This window comes from Phycodurus eques, chromosome 12 (assembly GCF_024500275.1).
Source record: "Phycodurus eques isolate BA_2022a chromosome 12, UOR_Pequ_1.1, whole genome shotgun sequence".
NCBI lineage: Eukaryota > Metazoa > Chordata > Actinopteri > Syngnathiformes > Syngnathidae > Phycodurus > Phycodurus eques.
In genome coordinates this window covers 16,014,449-16,040,443 of record NC_084536.1, presented here as the reverse complement: position 1 = coordinate 16,040,443, position 25,995 = coordinate 16,014,449, and the positions used below count along the sequence as shown (strand labels likewise).

Sequence of the window (25,995 nt, the reverse complement as noted above, 5' to 3'; positions counted from 1 at the left end):
GGTAAAGTCAACCACGGTATATTTTATTCAGTTGTAATCATTAGCTAAATTAGCGTATTTTTTTATCCACAATTTCAGGACGTTAGTAAAGTTATGAGAAGTGTTGTGACAGCATTTAAGTTGAGCCAGTGCAGCTAGCGCTTAACAACAACATGCGACATTCTTTTTACATGTACGAGCACTATGCAATAAATGAGAAACTGTTTTTATTCATTGTGCCAAGTTATCTAAATGGTATTGTAGGCTATAGACTGTAGCCTAATTTACAGTAAAAAAAAAAATTATAATTTTTTTATTTAAGTAGGCTACATTTCCGAGACTGTACTTTTTATAAATTTTACTCAAGTATAGGAGGTAAATCAGAACTTTCACTTTTACCCGCCTTTGTTTTTTTTTTTTTTTTTTTATATAAATAAAAGTATCTGAACTTGGGTACAGCATGAGTACTTTTGCCACCACTGACCCCAGCATGGGCTAAATGTAGGTTAGGTTTACAAGAAAGTCAGTGAAACAGAAAACACATTGGTCAGATTTGTTTAAGTACTTATTGCTCACGTTTGACATTTTAGGTACATTAAGTCATAAATCAATGACAGTGCTGACCAGTATTAGCTTGCAGACACAATGAGTGAACAGCTGCTGCTATAGGCGATGACACTTTGTCCTCTTTTAGCATTACTAAAATACTTGAGTGCTGTGTTTAGACATGAGGTACAAAACTATGTACAGTATACACAGATAGACTGTATAAGATATTTGGTTTGCTTTTAAATAACACCAATAATATTATTTTAATACAGATGTACAAGTAACTTCACAATAAATACGTCCTGTATAAATAAACTATAAAATAAGAAACGATCAATACTATACAGTTTTGTAAATCTGATCTCTGTAATCACAACAATCTACATCGATGATACATAAATATTGAATATTATTTCAGTTCATGACTTCCCACAGTCCTTGAAGGGTAAATCCATCCCTCAGCTTTTCAATGGCGAGGCCTAACTCCTCTGAAAAAACGGGCTCGCGGTCTTGTTGCTTGAGAAAACAGAGTCATGTGATCAAAAATGTTTGACATCAAGTACCACAGTAAGCATTTTAGTGAACATGAATTAAAGGTTATGTTGCAATGTGTTGTGAGACTTTACCTTGTTTCCATCAGCGAAGTAGGCCTGTGGGCAAACAACAAATATGTTTAAAAAAGGAAAAAATATCACTGTACCACTTGACGTTACAAGAAGGATACTCATATTCAAATTTTTTATAAATTAAATGGCGCACACTTTCTGAAGATGTTTTTAGATTACAAATGGCCTCTTGCTCGCCAATTTATGAGCCTACAGTTAGCTCTTTTTTTGTTTTCACTTTTTTCTTTGAACACAAGTTTAATACATATGCGTGTGTACACGACGTTGCATGTCAGTGGTCGGCAGCTATTCTTGGAGCTGGGAAGCTAAACCACCGCGTTCCCCAGCGGGGAGCCGTGAGTGACCAAGGCAAACAGAGCGACTCACAGTGAAAGCGTCCGTCTGCTCGTCCGGCTCGATTTCCACATCATCGGGAGGCTGCTCCAGCGTCACGTCTTCCAACGGCAGCGGCTACAAGTATCGTGAGGACAAAAATCACGATGACAACGATGAAAAAGATTTAAGGAATAATATATGCCGCGTGTTTTGAGTCGTGAAAGTTCTTATACAGGTTCCGCTCAATAAATTAAAATTTTGTAGAAAAGTTCATTTATTTCAGTAGTTCAATTTAAAAAGCAAAACTCATACAGATTCATTAAATACTTTATTATATAATATTCTAATCTCTTGAGATGGGGAAATATGGATTTTCGTTAGGGGTAAATTTTAATTATCAAAGTTTTATATATATATATATATATATATATATATATATATATATATATATTAATAGAGGAACTATTTCACTCTGTATCTAGTGAATCTATATTTGAGTTTCACTTAACGACTGAAACAACCCCCCCTCATGATATAATAATTATATAATAATATAATAATATATAATAATATAATAATTTATTGAGACGCACCTGTATGCTTTGCTTACCTTTTCTTCCATTTCATAGTCCACTCCAAAAATGGGGTTGGCAGAGTATACCTTATGCAGCGAGTTGATTTCTTTCAGAGCATCCTGAAGCTTATCCACCGGGTCAATCTTAAACCCCAGCACATAACCGCCACTCTACAGGCACAAAAAAAAAGAACCAAGTAAATATATGGAATTTTCAATCATAAAAACAAAGAAGACCAAATGTAACTCTAAAATATCAGAAACATACCTGGCGCGAACTCTCTATCACCAAAGCCAAACCAAATTTGGAGTCTCTTATTCGGATAGACCACTTTAGGACAGAAAGATATAGAAATGCACGCATAAAAACATCTTATGTCAAATTGTAGAGAATATGCACCATGCATAAAATGCAAGATGACCTCTAAAATGTGTTTAATTATCATGGTCCTATGTGTAAAATGTAATAGAGTTTGTTAAATGGATACCTCTATGAAGGTGCGAACATTACTACTTTTGGAAAGATTGTTCGACGTCTTGTCATGGATACCATTTAATGTTGCAGCTGTACCTAATATGTGGTACCTTCCACTGCAAGGTCTCTTTTTTTTAATTATAAATAATGTATAACAAGATCTGGTGGCATTAGAATGGTGCCAAATGTATTAAATAAAACTGTCTAACATGTCTAGAATTACGGTACCTGCATTCAGGAATTCAATTAGAGATCACTTATGATTATAACATCACATAAATAATGATTTAAAAACAAATTCCAATGAGAAAAATTAGCATGATGCAACAACTATATTTTTTGCTGAGGCAAATTATTGTGCTTCTGGTTAAAGTAAGCCCAATACGTACAATTTGGAGGTAAGGAATGCTGACATTGAAGCTCTCGTTCATATTGGCGTGCCATACAATCCGCACATTGGTGACAAAGAAAGTTCCCAGGTTCCCCTAAAAGACACAAAAGGTCCACATAATCAAGAAATAATCAACAAACATTAGAAGTGAAATGATCCATCTGTTCTCATTCCAGGTAGTGGGAATCAAGTCGCAGCACATTGTTAGAACTGCTCTTAAGTCAGTCAGCAGTGCAGATTTTAAAACTGTATGAAATCATGTACCTGATCACTGGATAAATTCCAGACGCCATTGATTTTGTCGTAAACTTGCTCCCGAGGTAAAAGTCGCAGGTTCTTGTTTTGAATAAGCGCTGCTCGCAGTTTCAGGTCCCGGTACATTTTAGAAGTCTCATAGGCCCTGTTTTGAGGGGAGGGGGGGGGGGGGGGGAGAAACAACAAAAAAAAAAAACACGTAATAATTACTGTAGTATTTAGTACAACAGTGTGGCACATTTCCCTCGCTTTGTTACCTGTGCACGGCAATGACGGATGTAAAGAGGCGGGGACTTCCTGGAACCACATTGGTGAAGATGAACTCAAATCTCGTGTTGTTGGACTTTGTCAGGATGTAGAGGGCTTCAGTTTGGCCTCGAAGTTTCTGGAGCAGAAACAGAACAGTTCACAGCTTTGCATGTTTATCCGCGTCTTCATCACATATTATTTTCAAGTTATCTATTAGTATTAATAATTTGAAAAAGCATTTTGTTAAACATCCGCCTCAATAGTCGTTTTGGAGTCCAAGAAGTCATCATGTTAAATGTCTCCTAAGATCTTGGTATAAATTATGAGAGTAGCTCAGGGAGCATTTTAGGATTACGCCAGCGTTTTCTTTGTCTTTTTGTGGCTTTCAAATACCAAAAGAAAAAGAAAAAAACTCAAGAAGGGGTGTTAGGACATTTAAAAAAAATATAGACATTTTTAGGTCTACTATTGACCTGTGAATTATTTAGATGTATAAGGATTCAGGAGCAGCTAAAACACAACTCCCCTACTCATTACACCTTAGACATTGATAACATTGCTTCATTGTCTTTACATTTTACTTTAAAAAGTGGTTAACTTATGTTTGTACTTGTGTGACAGAAATGTTATTTTCGTTTGCAACATTTAATAAACTTTTTGTGATTGTGAACGACTGACCCTGGAACAGATTATTATAGTGAATGGTTTCCATTTTTATTTGAGTAGAAATGCTTTCAAAGTCAGCACAAATGATTACTGAAAAAAGAATGTAGCAACCACACAAGGTATACTTACGGAGTTTGCTGTTCTCGTTGTGATGTTAATGATGGAGTTGTATCCCACAGCTGAAAATCAAAATGAGAGCTTTTTCTAGTTAATGTTGGGGTTTAACGTCTAAATGTGACCATCAAGTAAAAAACTAAAGGTGATGGAGCCTTTCAGCCCGTTGCCCCAAAATTGTGGAATGCACTTCCTTTTGGGCTAAGAGCTCATCAGTACATCCAATTTGTTTTGGCAGCAGGACGAGATAGAGTTTTTATTTATTTAGATTTTTCTTGTATTACCTGAAAATGTAAACAAAAATTCTGATTCTGTATTTTTACATGTATGACTTAACTATATGAAACACTCTGAGTCCTCTGTGTGAAAAGGTGCTACATTAATAAAATTTATTTACTTACCTATTACAAGTAAAGCCACTGAATAATAACAGTCAAAATACTTATTGTTTTAACATGGCATTATTGGTTAATGTTAAAGTATTATTACTCACACAAATTCACTCTGGGCAAGGCCAAAGAATGCCAAATAATTCTCAGGTTCGTCACCAAGAGTCGTCCTACGAAAATTAAAACAAACAAACAAACAAACACAAGTAATGCGTGAGCAACCAAACACAAGTCGTCCTCACAGTTTTTCCGCGGAGATACCTCGATCTCCGTTATTTCCTTTCGTGTCTTCGATGGAGTCAAGGCAGTCTATCAGCACTTCACCGGGCCGAGTTTTCATCTGCCTGTCGGCAAAGGTTCAAATGAAATCGACATCTCGGATCACCGTAGGGTAAGCATACGGCTCTACTAATTTGCTAAGCTAACGATAGCGCTTCGAGGAAAAATAATGATATCACTTGTGGAACTTACTGTGCGGTTATGTCGAAACGAACGTCTCTGTCCTCCCAAAGAGCATCTAAAACGGAAGCCATAACTGAAAGGTGGCTAGACGAGTTATTTTTTTTAAATTATTATTATTTTTTTTTTTAAATCGGTGGGGGAAAAAAACCCGGCTCGGTTACTGGATAATAATAGTTAGCAGATTTGCTAACCTGAGAAGCTTCGAGTTAGCTCCAGTCACCATAGCAACCGACGGCAAGCTCGAGGAGACAAATTAGGAGACTGTGGCTACAGACCATTAGATGTGTTAAAATAGTATTTCAATACTATTTGTCAACTTTTAACTAATTAATAAGAATATAGTACATTGCTGATAATCGATTGACACTAAATAAATATTACTCCACTTGCAGGGGTGGCGTAAAGGTGGGGGCAAAATTAATGTACATGTAAATAGTAGTTGTTAATTACTGTCAATAAAAACTGAGAATTACTTTTGTAAATGATATTATTTAACCTTTTTATATACCCAATTAGGTGCACAGAGAGGTTCTAATGTTTTTTTTTCACCAAAATATCAGATTTTCAGTTTGCGTGAAAATAATTGCTCCAGTGGTAAAATTACTGGCGACACGGTGGACGACTGGTTAGAGCGTCAGCCTCACAGTTCTGAGGACCCGGGTTTAATCCCCGACCCCGCCTGTGTGGAGTTTGCATGTTCTCCCCGTGTCTGCGTGGCTTTTCTCCGGGCACTCCGGTTTCCTCCCACATCCCAAAAACATGCATTAATTGGAGACTCTAAAATTGCCCGTAGGCGTGACTGTGAGTGCGAATGGTTGTTTGTTTGTATGTGCCCTGCGATTGGCTGGCAACCAGTTCAGGGTGTACCCCGCCTCCTGCCCGATGACAGCTGGGATAGGCTCCAGGACGCCCGCGACCCTAGTGAGGAAAAGCGGCTCAGAAAATGGATGGATGGTAAAATTACTGTATTCAGCTGCCACTTCAATGCTGCTAGGTTGCTCTATTTGCCTTATTTGCCACTTTGTTGCGATTATTTGACTCAATTTATCCTATATTCTCCAGATCAAAAAACACATTTTCTTTTTTGTCTTCATGGTGTGTGTGTGGTGTTAATTTCGTCATAAATTACCAACTACAGTATGTTTATTTGCAAAAAGGGCAAAGGGGCTGACACAGCAACTGTGGATAAAAACAAACACACTGACAACAGTTTTATTCTTTTATTAATAAAAACACAAATAAAGACATTTATTAAAACAGTCACACACAGCCCAAACTGTGACATGTTTCATGGAGGGATTATAAACACATTGAAAAGGAGAGCAGGATCACATCTCGCCTAATGACAACTTCAGTAGACTTCTCCACATTACTTAAAAATAAGTGTACCTATATTGCAGCTGCCAATTACAACTTGACACCAGACACTGAAATAAAACAATACAAAGAAATGTCTCACTATTGTTATCGCGCAGTGTAGATTTCAGTCAAAGTAAAGCATATTGCTCAGAGATGTAAAGATGCTGTATGTATAGCGTCTAGTAGAGCTTAGATAGTGTCACGTTGACCAGGAATTATATTAGTATTTTCTTTTTCAAATTCAAAATGTCAGTCATTTACTCGCTTGAATCAGCAATATGCCATATCTTGCTTGGATATATATAAAAAAAAAAATGTCACCATACATTGATTGTATTGTAAACTTTCCACATTTCTTCTTTTACTTTTATCCTGCTGGGAGAATCAGAACAGACATTAGTCAAGGATCATAAATTATTCAGTGAATGTACATATTTGCTGTTAAACATCTTGAATACCTGTCTTCAATATAACACAAGTCTTCCTGCATTCATCTTCGGTTTCAAATCGATTGTCATTTCCAGCGCAGCCTCCATACCAAAATTGTGCGCATGAATTAGCCTGCTTATCATAATACCAGCGGATGTTGTATGATCTGCAGGTGCCTTGGTCCAAACTGAGGTTACAGCGGGGATCGCGAAGTGCAACTTCTAAAGAAGAAAAACAAATTTGATTTTTTTTAAAACAATTTTTTTTAATGCATACTATGGCATGTGAGTTTAACTGCATGCAGTACTCACCTTCAGGAAGTACTGGACTTGCTACTGCCTGCAGCTGATTAGAATTTAAGGAAGAACTGGAACCCAGTTTAGATGAAGATCCTGCAGCGGAGGAGGATGATGAAGATGATGAAGGTGATAAGACTGCCTCATTGGAGACAGCGCGTTCCTTCACATGTAACAAAGAGGCTGTTTTGTTCACTACAACCACGCTGCCGCTGGCCCTCACATGGGCCCTCAAGTCTAAATCTTCACCGTCTTCGTCTTCTTCCATCTGAGTGAGACAAAAATCCAAGACCATTTCAGTATTTTGTTTATTTCTGATGTCAGTATTTGTAAAAACAAATAATCCTGGGAATGACCTGACTAGGGAGTGGATCAGCACTGATGGGCAGTGCGAAAGTGTCCCCACGGCCTCGGCTGTTGGTACGTCTCACATTTGTGACCGCCTCTTGGTAACCATTCCCATTTACTTCATTCTTGTTTTTTCCATAGCCATTGTTGTATCCATTGCTATGCTGTCCATATCCATTATTACCATTAATATTGAGTCCATTGTTGCCATTCCAGTGCCCGTTTGCAATGCGATTATAGATGAGGGCACCATTTTCATCCTCGCAGAACTGGCTGATGACTTTAGACTCCAGTGCTGAAAGCAGAAAATAACAGATGAAAAAATATTTCATACACTTTCAGGTATTGTTTAATGTAGAATGGACATAATCATCGATTAATTGATTGCTTGGAATGCTGTTGTGTGAAATTGATTGTTGATGAATTGGGTGTCGAAGCAAATGAGGCAAAAGGAAGTGCACAACAGTGAACCCCTGTATATTCGCGTATTCACATAATCACAGTTTTTTCTTTTACCTATCCTCTGTTAATTGTTGAAAAACTCCCATATTCACCGTATTACTGCCCAGGCCAAAGCAAGGAAAGTATTTATTTGCTCCTGTCTTGTGGCATCTTGGAGCCAAGAAACTATGTTGAATTTAGTTGAGGAGCTTCATTTAAAACAAAATAATGCTTTTTCGCCAACTTGAGGCATCTTGATGCCGAGGAACTAAGTTGAAGTGAGTTGAGGAGCTTTGTGTGGACAAAAGTAGTGCTTTGCCGCCATCTTGTGGTATCTATAGCCAATTCTAAACTTTTTGCGGGAAGTGGCTTGCAGATTTTCACTATTTGCAGCAGGGCTTGGTCTCAAGCCGCGATGTTCACATTGTTGTTGTCCTGAGTTTAGAGAGTGTAATGCTTTTCAGAACAACTATCACAACATTCCATTATCACCTGGCAAAGTGTTGAAGTCATCAATAAGGTACATGTGTTCACTATCAGGGTCAGAGGCAATGAGGTTGAGTTCTCTCAGAAACTCCGACTGCGTCAGATCCGAGGAATTGACGATCCCCAGAGCGTACATCTCAATATTTGCTGCATGAGCCTCTCTCACGGCAATATCAAGTTTAACGGGCTCTCGCTTGTCAGTCTGACCGTCGGTGATGACGATGGCGACCTTCCTGACCCCGGGCCGGGCGCTGTAGAAAGCATCCTGTGTGGCTTTTCTTATGGCGGTGCCAGTATAGGTACCCTCCCCCATGTAAGGCATCTTTCGGATCGCCTGCTTCACATCCTGTTTGTTCGTGTAGCGGACCAAGTTGAACTCCAAATGGACATCCAGACTGTAGAGGACAAGGCCGATTCTCGTTGCATTGCGTCCCACCGTGGTCCGGTCCACCAGCCTGGTGACAAAATCTTTGATGATTTCAAAATTGTCAGGGCCAACACTCTCTGAGCTGTCGATCACAAAGACGAGTTCCATTGGCCTTTCTTTACACTTGACGCCACATCCTGACAACAACAAAACACACCTTGAACATTGCCTACTGTACATCAAAAGGGCTCAACAGTATGTCATTTCATTTGATAAACATTCTGCAGGTTAAAGTAGTCGCCAGTTTAAGTAAGGTAAGTTAAAGTAGTAGTAGTAGTAGATAGTCATGTATCTCGCGAATATATTCCAAATGTACAGTATCCACTAAAGTTGGTTTACAAGAATTTAATCTGAATAAACTATGTGTTTATTTTCATTGTTACTCTGAGGAGCTTGGACATGTTGTAAAATTTATGATTTTTATAAGAGTCATATTTTTATATGCAATATGCTGCCCCCTCTTTATTTGGACTGGAGTGTACATTTATTTCACTGTTTTCCTAATACAGACACATTAATTTGACTCACACTTACCACATATTTCTTTAATGAGTTTAATAATGTCCTCTCGCTGAAAAACAAACACATTTCATTAAAACTAAATATCTACTCTTTGTCAGAACATTCAGAAAGGGATTAAAATAAACTTACTGTGAGGCCCGCGTCTCCTTTTGTTCCTGGTTTTCCCTGTTATTTTATGAAACATCACAGTTTTGACTGTTTGATGAACTTTCACAAACATATCATAGTTATCTCTACTAAAGATAATTATTCAAATCTATCTATTGGACATAAGCATATTGATCAAAGTCTATTTTTACATACTGCTTCGCCAGGCACTCCTGGATCTCCCAGGTCTCCCTTTGCACCTTTCATTCCCCTCTCACCCTGAGACCCACGGTCACCCTGTATCAACAATGGATATCTAATCAGTCCGAGGTCAAGCAATCAGATACAGTAGGCCATATATGCAACAGTCATAAAAAAAGATGAAGAAGAGAAGAAAACTCTTACTTTAGATCCAGGGAACCCATCTCCTCTCGGCCCTCTTGGTCCGGTCATACCTTGGGCTCCAGGATCCCCCTGAAGTTAAATTGGTAGATAAACATTAAATTAAAGTTAGCAAGTCTAAGTCCTGTAAAAAATTAGGATGGGAATTGGTGGTAGCCTGTACCTTTGGTCCTTGAATACCCACTCCTGGTGGTCCATTTGGGCCAGGAGGTCCTGCCCTCCCAACATTACCCTTGAAACACATTAAAAAAAAAAAAAAAAAAAATCAATCAATCAATGAATCAGACTCTAGTGATTACCAGGACTAGAAATGGCAGTAGCCAAAGAAATTCTGTGTGAATGCAGAAAGAACAGTACATTTTAACAATCTTGTGCAGGATTATTTAAGTAATGTGAATGTTCTCCTTTATTAAATCATGTTTTTGTTGGAAAATATCAGCAATCACACAGTTTGTAGAAAATATGTATGAAATAACCAAGTAATAATCTTACTGGGGGTCCTTGTATTCCCTCTCCAGGTGGGCCAGGTAAACCTGGCAATCCTCGAAATCCAATGTCACCCTGGAATATACATGACACAACCAAACTTTTTTTTTTTTTAAACATACACCAATCCATGTCAAACGATCAATATATAGAGTGAAACCTTCGGTCCGGGAATTCCTATACCCTCTGGGCCTGGTTCTCCTGGTAAACCTGGAATTCCTGGGGGGCCCTGCAAAAGAAACATGTCTACTTGTTAACAATACCAAAGGCAGGTTAAGGGGCATCATGCTTTGATGGTACAAACCAAAGGTCCTGGGGTGCCTTCTCCTTTTGGCCCAGGTTGACCATGTGGACCAGTATAACCTCTATCACCCTGGTGGAACAAAACCCAGTTGAGATGATTTCAACAACATAATCCAGATGCACTTTATTCGTTTCGTAAAACACTAAATTATAGCAGTCGAGTTTACCTTTGGACCTGGAAGTCCAAGGCCTGTTTCCCCAATTGGTCCTGGTGGACCAGAGGGACCTAGATCTCCCTGAAGACGTGAAATTGAAGCCATACTACTGATAAGTAATGTTTTCAGTGCATTTGAATAACAGTGCTTCACAAGTGCTTCTTGTTAACTAAAATGTGTCTTACAGTGTGGCTCGATAATAAATGTTAGGTTATTCACCTTTGGACCAGTTATGGATCGTCCTGGTTGCCCTGGAATGCCCTGGTGACCTGGTACCCCACGTTCACCCTAGCAAGTGGTAGTTGGCAAAGAACATGAGCTAGTTTGTAGAAGTTCTCGTTACTATGATGGAAACATTGTCACATTGATTATTTAATTCATGATTCTTTGTTTCGTACCTTTGGACCAGAGTGTCCTGAGATCCCCGGAGGTCCATGTAACCCTCGGACACCCCTCAGACCCTGGTCCCCCTTTGAAGGATTACAAAACATAGTGTAAATGATCTGTGTTGAGGTTAAACATTAAGTACCAAAACCAAAATGCAAACCTTCTCTCCTTGAGTCCCAATTCCTGGAGGTCCCTCAGAACCTCTTGAACCTGGTAACCCAGGCTCCCCCTAAGAGTTCAAAATGTCGATGAGATACAAACCCCTTTTTAGTTAGTTAGGTTAGAGCTAGAGTTGGCGTAATGTTCTGCACCTTCTGCCCTGGCCCCCCATCTTCTCCTGGAAGACCAGGTAAGCCACCTAAACCAGCAGATCCAGGTTCTCCCTATGTCAATACAACATCATTGGATACTGGATAGATGCACTACATTGTTGAATACAGTATGAGCTAAATGATATCATAGTCAATTTAAAAGTAAGGACATTTTGATGAGTAGTTGTCTCACCTTTGGACCAGATTCACCAATGCCTCTCTCTCCTGGAGATCCCTGTTCTCCAGGTAAACCTTGGTCCCCCTAGAAAAAGAAACAGACGTTGTTCCTCAAAAACGATATAAAGAACGTAGCGTGCACATTTATTGTTTATATATAGTATGATAGTTGTGTTAGGGACCAACGCATGCATTTTGAGCATGCATTTTGAGAACTATGTCCACAAACCTTGGGTCCAGGCAAACCCTCTCCTGGAAGCCCTCTTACTCCTGGTGGACCCCTTGGACCCTCAACTCCCTGGAGGAATGGAAGTTAGTATTTAATTTTAGCAATCCCAACTGTTAAGTACATGTGTTTAGGGTGTGAACTGATGAAAATGTAAATCGGTTTGCTGACCTTCTCTCCTTGTATGCCCACTCCTGTCAGCCCAGTGGGCCCTGGAGGACCTGGGGGACCCAGTTCCCCCTGAAGGAAAGCATCAAAGTCATAAATGAAAGAATTGTTCAAATGGTAATACAAGCATGAAATTTGATACATCCATCCATTCTCAACACCGCATATCCTGTTCAGGGTACCGGGGCGCTGGAACCCATCCCAGCTGACTTCGGGCGAAACGTGGACGACACCCTGAACTGGTCGCCAGTCAGTCGCAGGGCACATATAGACACAGGACAACCCTTTGCTTTCACATTCACACCGTCACTGAGTGAGAACTGAACCCACGCCGCCCGCACCAAATTCAGGCGAGTGTAAATTTGGTACATATACTCTTCAAAATACCACTGGCCACGCAAAAGTCCAAATTTGTTTTTTTCCTGTATATCTCAAAATGTGTTCATTTTAAGCCTCATAGCTGTACTATAATTGAATATAAAGTTTGGTATTGTGGATATTTTTGTACCAAGTGAATCTAAGTCTGTATGTATTTGGGTTCTTTAAGGTACAGCATAAAAAGGGGCATGAGCCATAATTTTAAATGTTGGTGATAGATATATCCATCCATCCATTTCCGGTACCGCTTTATCCTCACAAGAGTCGCGGGCATGCTGGAGCCTATCCCAGCTATCTTCGGGCGAGAGGCAGGGTACACCCTGAACCCAGCCAATCGCAGGGCACATAGAAACAAACAACCATTCACACCTACAGGCAATTTAGTCTTCAATAAACCTAGCATGCATGTTTTTGGGATGTGGGAGGAAAAAGTGCCTGGAGAAAACCCACACAGGCACGGGGAGAACATGCAAACTCCACACAGGCGCGGCTGAGATTTGAACCCCGGTCCTCAGAATTGTGAGGCAGATGTGCTAACCAGTCGGTCACTGTGCCGAATGTGAATATATTGTGGACATTTCAGTCCAAAAGATGTCTTGTAGCTATTATATTTCTTTATATACATGCAGTTGACATTGGGCATGTAGTAGGTTTATGATATAATGGTATTAATTTACCTGTTCTCCTTTAATTCCTGCACCCTGTTGTCCTCTCGATCCCCTCGGTCCTGGAAGCCCACGATCCCCCTATGGAGTAAAATCATGCCATGTTAGTTACATCACAACCACTTGATATTTATTGGGTCCTTGCCAAATTCATATTGTTCTCCACTGAGATGGTTATGAAGAGGAGCGTGTTGGCTCCTGTTACCCACTTCATTCAAATGATCCTAGCTGAAAGGAATGGAAGTTAGTATTTATTTTTCCTTTCGTACCAAGATGATTCCCCTGGAGTGGGATTTTTCCAATACCAATGAAAAGTAGATGTAAAGAACAAGCAGATGGCAGCTAGTGTAATGAAATGCTTGGGAAACTTGTGCATTAGTATGTGAATGTGTGCGTGGCTTATTTGAGGAGGCTGTGCAGCTGAGGAATAAAACCTATAAAACCCAGCTAAGGAAGTCTAGCTTGGGTCAAACAGATGTGTACTTGCTTGAGGACATTTCTAGTATTATTTCAGTATTTCATTTGACAAATAAATGTCTTCTTTTATTTCCACATAAATAATCCCCACTCAGTGACAAATGTCGATACATGTGCCGTCTTGTAATAAAGGCCGGAAACTTTGGTAAAAGTAATATTAATCATTGGCATTTAACTGAGGTTGGAAGCATACTATGTCATTAAACAGTAAGATTTATATCCATCATTTCATATTGTTCCTGGTCGATCTTTTTTGTTGCAAACGCCTCCAGAATTAACTTTTTGCAGAATACATTATAAAATAGTGTACAGCAATGCAGCATGTTACAGCAGGACAAGGCTGAACACACAGACACATATCATGTTGTAATGATTGAGTGAACGCCTGATTTGTGAGCCAGTGGGTTGGAAGTAAGAAGTGGGTTTGACGTCATGCGGGTCATGAACTAAACAATGAATCCCAGTAGATCCGTCCATCCATCCATTTTCCGTACCGCTTATTCTCAATAGGGTCACAGGCATGCTGGCGCCTATCTCAGCTAACTCTGGGCGAGAGGCGGGGTACACCCTGAACTGGTCGGCATCCAATCGTATATCAATCATATAAACAAACAACCATCCGCACTCACATTCACACCTATGGGCAATTTAGAGTTTTTAAATAACCTACCATGCATGGTTTTGGGATGTGGGATAAAATCGGAGTACCCGGAGAAAACCCACGCAGGCATGGGGAGAACATGCAAACTCAACACAGGGGAGTCTTGGTTTGAACCCGGGTCCTCAGAACTGTGAGGCCGATGTGCAAACCAGTTGTTCACCGTGCCGCCTCCAGTAGATCCACAAAAAGTTGATGTTCCAACATCACACGTTACTTCAATTGGCTTTGAAAATGAATTAAGAAAAAGCTGTGTAGAACCTCTAATTCAAATACTTCTGAGGTCATCCAATTCTGAGTTAATGCAAAATGATTTTCGGGGGAAAAAAAATCTCTGCAGTCACAGAAAAACCCAGTTTGTTTGTTGTGCAAGATGTTATGCAGGATCTCAGCAAATCTCGAGCTACTTCAGCATATCTTTGAAAGTTAAGCTCAGTAACCACTAGCCTTTACGCGATCAGGATTTTTGGGGCCGATCACCGATCAGCGAGTTTAAAAAAAAACCAATAACCGATCACTGATCCGATCACAAGATGGAGGAATGTGTCTATTTAAATGACCAGCGAGGCATAGTGACAGACACAAATGAATGGTCTTCTACTAGATGGCAGGAAGTAAATACAGTAATTAATGTATCCTCCTTTTGTGACATTTTTGTTTGTTGGTGTGCCGTGAGATCTTTCAATTGTAAAATATGTTCCTTGGCTGCATAAAGGCTGGATACCACTGCTCTAGTCAGATCGTGTATTCTAATCAGTCAGGTCAAACCAACATTACATGACAGAAATAACGGGTGCTAACTTACTAACTTTATTACTTACTACTTATTATTATTACTTAAGTATAAGTATTACTTATTACTTCACCCACACCGAAACTTTAGAGCATGATTCGACAGAACCCCGGCATGTTTACATACAACCGTCAGTACTAGCAGTAGCTTGCTAGGCTACAAAATGTTTTATTGCCTGCTTGTGAGCTTTAGCGTATTAAAAGTCCGTGAACATACGTCAAGCAAGCCTTAAACGAACGTCCTCTCCTGTCCGGAGCACCGGTGACCACCAACACACGTTTTCCCCCATTTTGTTTTTATAATACAGTCGGCGCGCTCCACTCTTGTTGTCGTCGCCACGGTAACGAGGGTATCCGGTCGCATTTGAGTTGACAAGATAAAGCCCAATGATCGTAAAAAACCGGATGCGGTGGTATTGGAATACAAGATTTTATCGCAGTACTCTGACAGTGCAATCGTGAAAGAGCAAATTTGTCTTGTAGTTTGATCCGGACATTACGTGTTGTCTGTCTCAAATGTGTTGTCTGTTCCACACCGCCGACATGTTTATTATTATTATTTTTTAAATAACTTTTTGGTATATTATATTGATATTTCCAATACTACGTCAAAAGACACGCGACAAGGCTAAAAATAAACTAGCTTTTGGATTCAAATATACTGTGCACGTGGTGACGCGCAGTAAATGTTTTTTGCGGAGCCGATCAATGACGTCATTGATCGGATCGGCGAATTATGACATTAAAGCCGATCAGCCGATCAGCATAAAATGCTAAATATCAGCCGATACCGATCAGGCCGATAAAATCGGTGTAAAGTCTAGTAACCACCTAACTTCACAAGTGTTTCTTGATTTTTCTTTGGCTCTCCTGTGGAATTTGTCTGTGATGCCCCGCCTTGAAAAAGAGCAAAAATTTGGTAACCATAGAACCAACCACTGTTTGTACACTGATACTAGACATTACCTGGATAGTTTAATAGATCAACTCTTTTCCCATTATTTCCTATGGTAAAATGAATTCTAAATTCAAAAAAATCTGAGGTTAACCAGCATCCTGGAATGGATGGTGTTTGACCTTACAATTGCAGTGTAATGCTCCATAATACTGTACCTTTGGTCCAGGAAGGCCCTCACCCGTGGGTCCTTTTTCCCCTTGAACACCTTGTGGCCCTTGAGGTCCCTGTAAAAAAAAACAACAACAAAAAAAACAACAACATAATTGCTCATACAGTATCAGACATAGAGCGTTCATTCAAGAATTTCCTGTCACAGAAATATACGTGTAGGATTCATTTTACAATAAAATTCATTAAAGAAAATAAGTCCAAACTCACTGGTGGACCATGTGCCCCAAGGCCTGCAGGACCAGGAGGACCTGGGCGGCCCTGGAATCCCATGTCACCCTACAAAATGTAAGGAACTTGATGTATTAACAGGCTCAGAAATGTAACTGCAAGCAAAGCACTCTAGATAAAATAGATTAAGCCAAAGAAAAGACTGTGACATACTTTTGGTCCAGGTATCCCAATGCCAGTTTCTCCCTGAATACCTGGAGGGCCGGGTGGTCCACGTTCTCCCTGTCATCAAAACGTAGGTTATCAGTTGTCTCCTTACAGGTCAATACATGTTTTGAACTCAATCTGTCAGTTTCAGTCAAGTTTCAATGTCTCAGCGCTTATGTAACCTGAAAAGGGCTGTCATTGCATAACAAGATAAAATGCACTTAACGTCGACAACTTTGGTCTAAAAAATAACAGCTACTGTACATAGATTTCAGAGAAATTCAGTTTCACCCTACGGCATGTTTTAGAGACTATGGTGGTTGGATTAGATCCCACATCATTGTGATTGTGCAGTTTGGTTACTCAGCCTGTGTATTAAACTTATTATCCAACCCAAATTGCAAAGATACAACTTCCATAGAAAAGTGAGAGAAATGTAAATATTACAACATGATGAATGTAAATATTACAACATGAGTGATGTCTCAACCGGAGTACAGTGGTGACTTGAGACTTATCTCAAATCATCTTTCCCCATTGAAATGAATGGAAATGCCATTAATCCGTTCCAGCCTCCACAAAAAATATATTTTTTTAATACAAAAAATAGCATTCCGTAATAACTTTACTGTATGAAACATATAGTAATAAAATAATTAAATAGAATGGAAAGAATTAAACAGTTCACGCATCCTGATATATTTATGGCCGCTCCTTCTGGTGGGTGCCTCTTGGCCATCAAAGGGGCAGTATAATACAGTCATGCAGAAACAAACGAATAGTTTCACAACTACTGTAAATGGTCTAGTAATCTGCAGCAATAGTTCGTTTTTTTTACTATATATATGTATAAGTATTGTTGTATGGTCTGTCTAAATGTGTTCCCCCACCGTTTGTGTTCAATTATCTATTGCTTAAAGGTGTCATAGTTTACCAAACAAACTTTTTCTAGTATTTGGGATGTAATACTGGCTCTATGGTGCCTCAGTAAACATGTGAAATATGAATTAAAATCGTCCACGCATTCCTGAGTTCCAGATATTTTTCTGCCAAGAGGCCTGAAATCCGGTCATTCAAATTTCTTGACCTTATCAACGTCACGAGTGAAGATCTCCGTCTACCTCTCCGCTCCCGAGCCAGCGTTGTCAACATAACAAACATAACAAACCGCCCCATAGATGCTATTCCTTAGCACGTCTATGGCGTTTCCCAATATGTGTTAGCATTAAGCTAGCAGACGTTAAGAGACTTAACAGACTGTTTAGTTTACAGTAAACTTCAATTGGAAGGGCTATTTAAAAGCAACTTTTTTTGAAGAAATGTTCACTAGTTGTCAAACTGCTGCTGTGAAGTGAGCTGAATTCACTGCCACCAAACAGTGCTTGTACCTCAACGATTTGCCCGCATATCAAAGAAAAAAATTGGCAGAACGTCGAGTCACTTGTATCTCTACTGTACTGTATTCAATTATAGCCATGAAACATTAAAACATTTTGAAATTAACACATTTCTTCCCAGGGTACTTCCAAATACATCAATACATAGCAGGATGATTTATGTCTATGGAAATGCTGTCGACATGTCCTGACATGAGAGCATACACAAATTTTTCATGTATTTTAAATGTACATTATGTTGGCGTTGTTAAAGATGTTGCTGTAGGCACTTCCTGATGTTAGAAAGTGGATACAAGACATTGGGAATAACATGAGGTATTTCTTTCGGGTTCATTCCTTCACTATTATAATTATGAAGGGGAACATTACCAAATGCTCCCCAAGGGGTCTTTTCTGAGACAAACAACTTTATGTGCTGCATGTTAACACGCAGTGGTGGTAATAAAACTTCAACCTTTTCTTAAACATTATAGTAAAGGAAATTCAAAGGTCACAGAAGGGGTTCTATGTCATTAAAAAAAAGATACTAACGTGCTTTCCCTGAGGGCCTTCTGGTCCAATGTCTCCATGTGGTCCTGGTGGACCCTGGACACACACACAACATGCAATTCAAAACTAGTGTGTGTATCTGATGTTTTTTCCACTGCTTCACTGTGAATCAAGTAGGGTCCAATATGAACACCAGTTTAATGTTGGCAATGTAGGCAAATCATCCAGGTAAACAAAATTACAAAAAGAGACCATAGCAAAAAAAGTATAAATCAGAACATTTGATTATGATTAAGAATTTGCCAAGAATGTAGCTTACTGTATGTCACGCATATAGACACCTACTCAGGTGTAATGTTATATTTGGAATATGTAACTTGTTGCCTGAAATGTAATTCTAATATTAAGCCAGAAAGAGTGATATAGAATTACATGCACAAGACGATTGCCATAGTCATGAGTTCTATTCGGTATTGTGATTATATCTCTTCTTATTCAGTATTTACTGACCTGCAGTCCTCTAAGTCCTCTTACACCAATCAAACCCTCAGGACCCTGCAGCAGGTCACATAATGACAATATACACATAAATTATAATAATTAAAGTATATTATGATAAGTTTGTCACATTTTCGTACCCTGTCTCCTTTGATTCCGGGAGTGCCGCACTCTCCCCTTTCACCCTGTGGATAGATTACTAAGTACATGCAAACATGAACTGTGTTTTATAAAATTACCAGTCATCTGTTATCTTGACTCACCTGCTCTCCTTTGTAACCTGATTTTCCCTGAAAATATATGTGATTAGCTATTAAAGCGTAATATACAGTAAAAATATGCACGTTTCAACAGAACGTTTTGCTCAATTACCTCAGCACCGTCCCGGCCGGGTAGACCACTTATTCCTGCTTCACCCTGAAATGTCGCGATGATACTGAGTCATTAGCACAATAGATAGGAGTTATAGGACAATTTTTGTCATTGTAAGGTTAACATTGAGAAACAGCATAAACATGTATTGCTAGTTTAAGTCAGAATGTGATTGAATGCAGGTGAAGAAAATATACAAGTCTGTCTAAATGACTGTTTGCATGTCTAAATGTCATTTTTCCATGTTAGGACAGTGGCATTGGATTAACAATGGATACCTAATACTCTGAAACCTGGGGAATATCCAGTGTATACACTGTAAATTGCATCTGTACTTGGAATACATACTGTATATTCTGGTAATCTGTGACTTTAACACTAATTTGCTAAATGTCTTTATAATAATTTCCCAGTCTTGGAAAAACGAACCCAAGACAACTTGCTCCAAACTAAAAAATGGATCTCAGGTGTGGAACCCTGAGTCTGAGATAAAGGTATAAATAACTTCTTTAGAGCCTGTCAGCCGAGAGGGTCAAGCCATTTGTATGAATAGGCAAACACCTTTTGCCCTTTCAGCCCGGGGGCTCCCTCTTCTCCTAGACGACCTTTCTTCCCCTGAAGAAGGAAACAAAATCATGGTTGTAGAATTGGCGGCTCAGTTCTGGTGTTTCACTCTTTGGATCTTGTGGTACAATGAATTCACATATAGCCATGAAAAGAAATGTTTTTTTTTGGGAAGCTCAGATGACTCAGAGGATCAAAACAAACGTGAGGAAAGATCAATATACTGTTGCCTAAATATGTGCACAACACTTATGGATGACACCACGAGTCACTTCTATATGACATCTAAAGCAATAAATGGGGCATGAGTAGTCTCGCCCGTGGGGGCCGGGGGTTATTGCGTTGAGACGCACCTGGATGTATGTCAGTTGCTATCCTCCAGACATCGCTGGTTCGTAACCATTAAACCAATAAGAGCAATTATGGGAGCAGCCTTGTCTGAGTGGAAGAATTTGAAGAATCTCTCCATGGAGAAAGCACCTGGTTGATGGTTGTGCAGCTGTCTGTCAGCACAGCATGATTATTTTCCAGTTGAATAGAAGTTTGCATAAGCATCTCAATGTGGGGGTGCAAGTGCAAGGTTGAGAAAATCCAGTGCGATCATGCACTAAGGAAACTAAATATGTCACATCCAGGGCTCGAGTAATGCATAGGCTTGCACATGCTGAAGTCTAGGACCCCACTTATGAGCACTGGGACACACACACACACAAAACAAAACAATCCATTTTTATACTGCTTGTCCTCATTATGGTTAGCCTATCCCAGCTGACTTTGGGTGAGACGTGGGGTATGCCCTGGAGTGGTCGATAGCAGAGCACATGTAGATACACAACAATTCAAACTCACATCCACACTAATGGGCAAATTTAGTCATCAATGAACCTAAGCATGGATGTTTTGGGAATTTTGGAGGAAGGCTGAGATGGGATTCGAACCTCATTCCTTAGAACTGTGAGGCAGATGTGGTAGGCTGGGATAGGCTCCAGTTCCAAGCAACCGTAAGCAGTATAAGCTGTATAGAAAAGGATGGATGGATCTTTGATGTGCATTTGATGGTAATATAATATTGCCCAATTTTGACACTGTGAGAGGTATTACATTGTTTTCTATTATTGCAGTTGTACTGCCCCAACCTGAGAGGCATTTCTGATAGCTTGCCCTCATTGGCTAAATATAATAATCAAAATGTATAAAGTAACTCGCCGAAAGTTACTAAACTAAAACTGAGCATTATCATCTTTGGAAAAATTGAATTTTTGAAACACTTCCTGTATTGTAGCTCATTAGATTTTGTAGATGTACCTGATGAAGTGGAAAATTGGCATATATTGCTTTTGTAAAATTCCTGCAAGCTACTGAAAATGTAACAAAACGAGCATTTAACACGATTGTTTGAACACGTGCAATTGCCATAGATTAAAAAAAAAAAAAAAAAAAAAAAAAAAAACATCTTGAGGGCATGTCGACTGTTATGACACTTCAAAAGAAGTTAATACTCACCGCAGGCCCACTGGGCCCCCTCTCGCCTTTCTCACAGGCACATTTCTGAGTCAATGGGCACTGAAAAAAAAAGACAAAATACATAATGATAGATTTAGAATCAGTATAATTCAACCAAATTGCAATCAATAATGTGAGTGTCGACTGGTAGGGAAGCGGTACTTACTCCTTCATCAGCCAGGTCACTCTGCAAATAAAAGCAAACAACAGAATTTCAATTGTATCCTTATAAAAGACCAAAACAACAAAGTATGTTCATTTATTGATTAAGTTTCATAAAATATTTGAATGATCCCCTGAGGAGGAATTCACTTACAGCAGTATAGTTAAATAAAATTAATAATAAATACAGAAAATAGGTAGTAAGAAACTGCTATACACAACAATTACTTTTTGTTTTGTTTCTTACATAGGTTTAAGTGTCATGTGATTTTTTTTTGGCAGCACATTAAAAACTATTTTAACTATTGTCGAGTAATACTGCATATTGGATATCAAATGGATATTGATATAGTTGCATATTGTTCAGCTATAACAATGTAGGAAATTAGTAAATGTCACTTGAATAAAAAAAAAACCCTCATGTTGAATGTAAAAGAAAAACATATTCAACATATTGGATAAGATCATGGAGTCAAATTCATCAATCAAGTGTAAAAAACTTAAAAACCAGAGCTATACAGTTTAGAGTTATTCTTTCATTGTCTGTCCATGTGTCTGCTGTGAATACTATACATATTAAATAGGTAATGTTATATACTCACAATCTTAGTGGCTATATTTTCAACTATGTCCTTGTCTTGCAAATTGTGAAGGAAGTGGGATGTAGGAGAGCTGGCGAGGAGGCGGAGCTGAGCCACATTTACGGGCTCATTGGCGGTGCGGGTAATGCCCAGAGTGAAGAACTGGACGCCCTGGTTCTTAGCCACGGCGACAGCAGAGAAAATATCCGGGTTCCTCGGGTGGGAGGAGCCATCAGTGAGGAGCACAGCTACTTTAATGCTGCCCGGGCTGGATTCCTCTTGGTAGATCTTGGTCATGTTGGTGATGGCGTACGTGGTGTAGGTTCCATGGCCGATGTAAACAATGGGAGCAATGCGGTTCTTGAAGTTCTCTATGCCCCTCCAGTCATTAAATCTTTGCTCTGTGATGACTGTACTGCTGTACTGGAGCAGGGCCACCCTTAGGCTCAAACTGCGGCCTGTCTGCAGTTTCAGACCTTGGAGTTTGTCTACCAAATTCATAGCAAACTGCTTCTCCTGCTCATGGTTGTCTTTGGCACTCTCAGAGCTGTCCAGTAGAAAGGAGAGCTCCAAGCTACAGTCCTCATCCAGGATGGCTGCATCAAGAGAACACATGCGGAATCTCTTCAAACACGTTTTACTCAGGGTTAGGTTACCGAATATGGTTACTTAAACCAGTGGTTCCCAACCACTATTAGCATGCCGTGAGCAAAGAAGGCAAAATTTATACTCAAGTAAGAGTACTGTTACGTTAGAATAATATGACTCAAATAAGAGTGAGTCCTATTTCGTAAGTAAAAGTATTCTGTGAAAAAAAACTACTTTAGTGCTGAGTAACTGGTGAGTAACCTCAGATTTTTTAAATGTTTTAAATCAATGCATGAACATCAAATAGACAAAAATATAAAATAAGAATGTGCAAATTCAGATACTGCCCAACGATATAACTATCCATCCATCCATCCATCCATCCATTTTCCGAGCTGCTTATTCTCACAAGGGTCGCGGGAGTGCTGGAGCCAATCACAGCTATCATCGGGCATAAACAACAGCTTTATAAATGAATGAATTAAGGCAAAATCCCCCTCCTTGAGCCGTCACCTTATCGTGGTGGAGGGGTTTGTGTGTCCCAATGATCCTAGGAGCTAAGTTGTCTGGGGCTTTATGGCCCTGGCAGGGTCACCCATGGCAAACAGGTCCTAGGTGAGGGACCAGACAAAGCACGGCTCAAAGACCACCTTATGATGACGACCAAAAATGGACTCGGGTTTCCCTTGCCTGGACGCGGGTCACTGGGGCCCCCCTCTGTAGCCAGGCCTGGAGGTGGGACTTGAAGGCGAGCGCCTGGTGGACGGGCCTGCACCCATGGGCACAGCCCAAAAGGGTAACGTTGGTCCCCCTTCCCATGGGCTCACCACCTGTGATCCCCCGCTACAGAAGCTGGCTCTAGGGACGAGGAATGTCACCTCTCTGGCAGGGAAGGAGCCCGAGCTGGTGTGTGAGGTTGAGAAGTTCCGTCTAGATATAGTCGGACTCGTCTCCACGCACAGCTTGGGCTCTGGTACCAGTCCTCTCGAGAGGGGTTGGACTCGATTTACCAGTCGACCAGTCGAGCTCTCCGAGTAGAGCCGCTGCTCCTCCACATTGAGAGGAGCCAGATGAGGTGGTTGGGGCATCTGACTCGGATGCCTCCCGGACACCTCCCTGGTGAGGTGTTCCAGGCACGTCCTACCGGGAGGAGACCCCGGGGACGACCCAGGACAGGCTGGAGAGACTACATCCTTTGGCTTGCCTGGGAACGCCTCGGTATCCCCCTGGAAGAGCTGGATGAAGTGGCTGGGGGGAGGGAAGTCTGGGCGTTCCTGATAAAGCTACTGCTCCCGCGACCCGACCTCGGATAAGTGGTACAAAATGGATGGATGGATGGATAAGGCAAAATCAAAGCCACATCCATCCATCCATCCATTTTCTGTGCCGCTTATCCTCACTAAGGTCGCGGGCATGCTGGAGCCTATCACAGCTGACTCTGGGCGAGAGGCTGGGTACACCATGGTACACCACGCCAGACAATTGCAGGGCACATATAGACAAACAACCATTCACACTCACATTCACACCTATGGGCAATTTAGAGTCTTCAATTAACCTACCATGCATGTTTTTGAGAGCAAACCGGAGTGCCCGGAGAAAACCCACGCAGGCAGGGGGAGAACATGCAAACTACACACAGGCGACGAGGCCAGGATTTGAACCCCGCTCCTCAGAACTGTGAGGCTGATGTGCTAACAAGCCTTCCACCGTGCCACCCATAAAAGCCACAATGGTCTTAAATTAAATTAACTATTTGTTTACACTTATAACGTGGAGTTTTTGTAGGCTGAAATGTTGACATTTTTGGGAAGACAGATGATAGCGCATGACATACAGTAGCTGTTCTTTTTTTATGTTGTCGTTAAGGTAAATATTGATTGAATGTGAGATTGAATGTGAATGTCAGACCAGCGATGTTCTGCATCATCTGACTGCGGGTTGCACACCGTTGTTTTGGCTATTGTTTCTGCAATGCTTCACGTAAATAAGTCACTTTGAAAATATTGCTTCTGTGTCTGGCTGCAGAGATGTGTGGTGATGTGACTGCCAGGCTGCCGGATTGGTGAAATGGAGTCGAACGTCGCTAGTGGTTATGTTGGATTGGTGAAACAGAGACGTGACAGCCCCCAAGGCAGAAGTCTCTTCGACTAACCAGAACAAATAGATTGCGAAGGTATTAATGGATTGAGAAAAATAAAAGTAGCGTGCAAAATGTAGTTCGATGTAATTGTGTAAAAGTGGTGTTTCTTCTTCACAAAAAATACTCAAGTAAAAGTAAAAAAGTTTGTTGCAGTAGAACTTCACTGACGAGTAAATTACCCAAAATTGACTTGAGTAAACGAAACAGTATGTAAATGTAACGCATTACTGTCCTCCTTTGGCCATAAGAGCTCATTAGATGTGCTGTCGGAAATGATCTAATTTACCATTTAAGCATTCATTCTCACAAAAAGTATTTATTCACGTCAAATAATGTATATTTGTTTATCTATCTACTGTATGCCACCAACGATCGTGACAGGCTGAACAATTAAATACTCTTCCACTAGATGGCAGTAGGTAAAAGTAACCTTCGTTTCCCCCAGTTGCCATTCATACAAGAGAATGACAGCTTTGAGTGCAACTAAACAGATCCAGATTTCACACTAAGTCGATTCATGAGTAAATCAACATTATTTCAATATACAATACAGCCTGTATACTTTTTGGTGGTGTACCATGAGATTTTGCTCATGTAAACTCAACAAATAAAGGTTTGGAAACACTGTCTTACACTGTAAAGGAAGACTTTTCCAAATTCATGAATTACATGAGATAGATAGATAGATAGATAGATAGATAGATAGATAGATAGATAGATAGATAGATAGATAGATAGATAGATAGATAGATAGATAGACAGACAGACAGACAGACAGACAGATATTCTTCATTTTGCTTACCTTGCCCATCATAAATATTTGCAGCCAGTGGTTTTGTGCGGGATTTGGCTCTTCTGTTATCATGCAGATCTTGAGCCCAGACACAAGTCAGTACTGTGGCCAACAGCACTGATTCACAGGAGAGGAGCATCCTTTTCTCTACTGGAAAAAAGGACATTTCCATGACATAATAAATACATGCAATGGAAAGTATCCATAGTGAACAAATAGTCTTCACTGTTCAACCTACTTTGAGATGTTGCAGTATTTCAGGATGCTGTTTGGACCTGCAGGACCACCAAAAGGATCAGGTTGCATGAAGAGCACCACTTAGCTCATTTCCCATCCATCAGCAGCAACAGCAATGTTGTCCTTCTTTGAATCAGACA

The 25,995-nt window shown here is 40.1% G+C and overlaps 2 protein-coding genes across 2 annotated transcripts; both read right to left on the bottom strand.

Moving 5' to 3' along the window:
- Positions 1 to 6: 6 nt before the first annotated feature.
- On the bottom strand, positions 7 to 5,238 carry bbs5 (Bardet-Biedl syndrome 5). Its single transcript, XM_061692593.1, has 12 exons — positions 5,054 to 5,238; positions 4,844 to 4,926; positions 4,687 to 4,752; positions 4,209 to 4,258; positions 3,422 to 3,549; positions 3,174 to 3,309; positions 2,908 to 3,003; positions 2,312 to 2,374; positions 2,080 to 2,214; positions 1,521 to 1,604; positions 1,155 to 1,178; positions 7 to 1,044 (listed from the first exon to the last, which is right to left on the bottom strand). Exons 1-12 carry the CDS (start codon positions 5,113 to 5,115, stop codon positions 943 to 945), a joined length of 1,029 nt encoding a protein of 342 aa, XP_061548577.1. The 5' UTR covers positions 5,116 to 5,238; the 3' UTR covers positions 7 to 942.
- A 1,199-nt stretch (positions 5,239 to 6,437) lies between these two features.
- col28a2a (collagen, type XXVIII, alpha 2a) lies at positions 6,438 to 25,935 on the bottom strand. The gene is made up of 36 exons (XM_061691782.1): positions 25,857 to 25,935; positions 25,628 to 25,765; positions 22,116 to 22,690; positions 21,518 to 21,538; positions 21,352 to 21,411; positions 19,846 to 19,899; positions 19,285 to 19,329; positions 19,176 to 19,202; positions 19,053 to 19,097; positions 18,925 to 18,969; positions 18,457 to 18,510; positions 16,535 to 16,603; positions 16,361 to 16,429; positions 16,138 to 16,206; positions 13,110 to 13,178; positions 12,058 to 12,126; positions 11,890 to 11,958; positions 11,677 to 11,745; positions 11,484 to 11,555; positions 11,333 to 11,401; positions 11,184 to 11,255; positions 11,005 to 11,073; positions 10,798 to 10,866; positions 10,632 to 10,700; positions 10,488 to 10,556; positions 10,334 to 10,402; positions 10,005 to 10,073; positions 9,845 to 9,913; positions 9,656 to 9,736; positions 9,482 to 9,517; positions 9,365 to 9,401; positions 8,410 to 8,967; positions 7,485 to 7,771; positions 7,144 to 7,396; positions 6,862 to 7,053; positions 6,438 to 6,778 (listed from the first exon to the last, which is right to left on the bottom strand). Exons 2-36 carry the CDS (start codon positions 25,755 to 25,757, stop codon positions 6,771 to 6,773), a joined length of 3,687 nt encoding a protein of 1,228 aa, XP_061547766.1. The 5' UTR covers positions 25,758 to 25,765; positions 25,857 to 25,935; the 3' UTR covers positions 6,438 to 6,770.
- Between the last annotated feature and the right edge of the window lie 60 nt (positions 25,936 to 25,995).

Excerpts from the sequence above, each read along its gene's own strand:
- bbs5 (XM_061692593.1), bottom strand. The coding sequence starts at position 5,115 with ATGGCTTCCGTTTTAGATGCTCTTTGGGAGGACAGAGACGTTCGTTTC. Across the intron at positions 2,375-2,907 it reads GCATTCCTTACCTCCAAATT|TGGTCTATCCGAATAAGAGA; the intron begins GTACGTATTGGG and ends TCTGTCCTAAAG. Across the intron at positions 1,045-1,154 it reads ACTTCGCTGATGGAAACAAG|CAACAAGACCGCGAGCCCGT; the intron begins GTAAAGTCTCAC and ends TGTTTTCTCAAG.
- col28a2a (XM_061691782.1), bottom strand. The coding sequence starts at position 25,757 with ATGCTCCTCTCCTGTGAATCAGTGCTGTTGGCCACAGTACTGACTTGT. Across the intron at positions 10,557-10,631 it reads AAGGCACCCCAGGACCTTTG|GGCCCCCCAGGAATTCCAGG; the intron begins GTTTGTACCATC and ends TTTCTTTTGCAG. Across the intron at positions 9,914-10,004 it reads TGGGTATTCAAGGACCAAAG|GGGGATCCTGGAGCCCAAGG; the intron begins GTACAGGCTACC and ends ATTTAACTTCAG.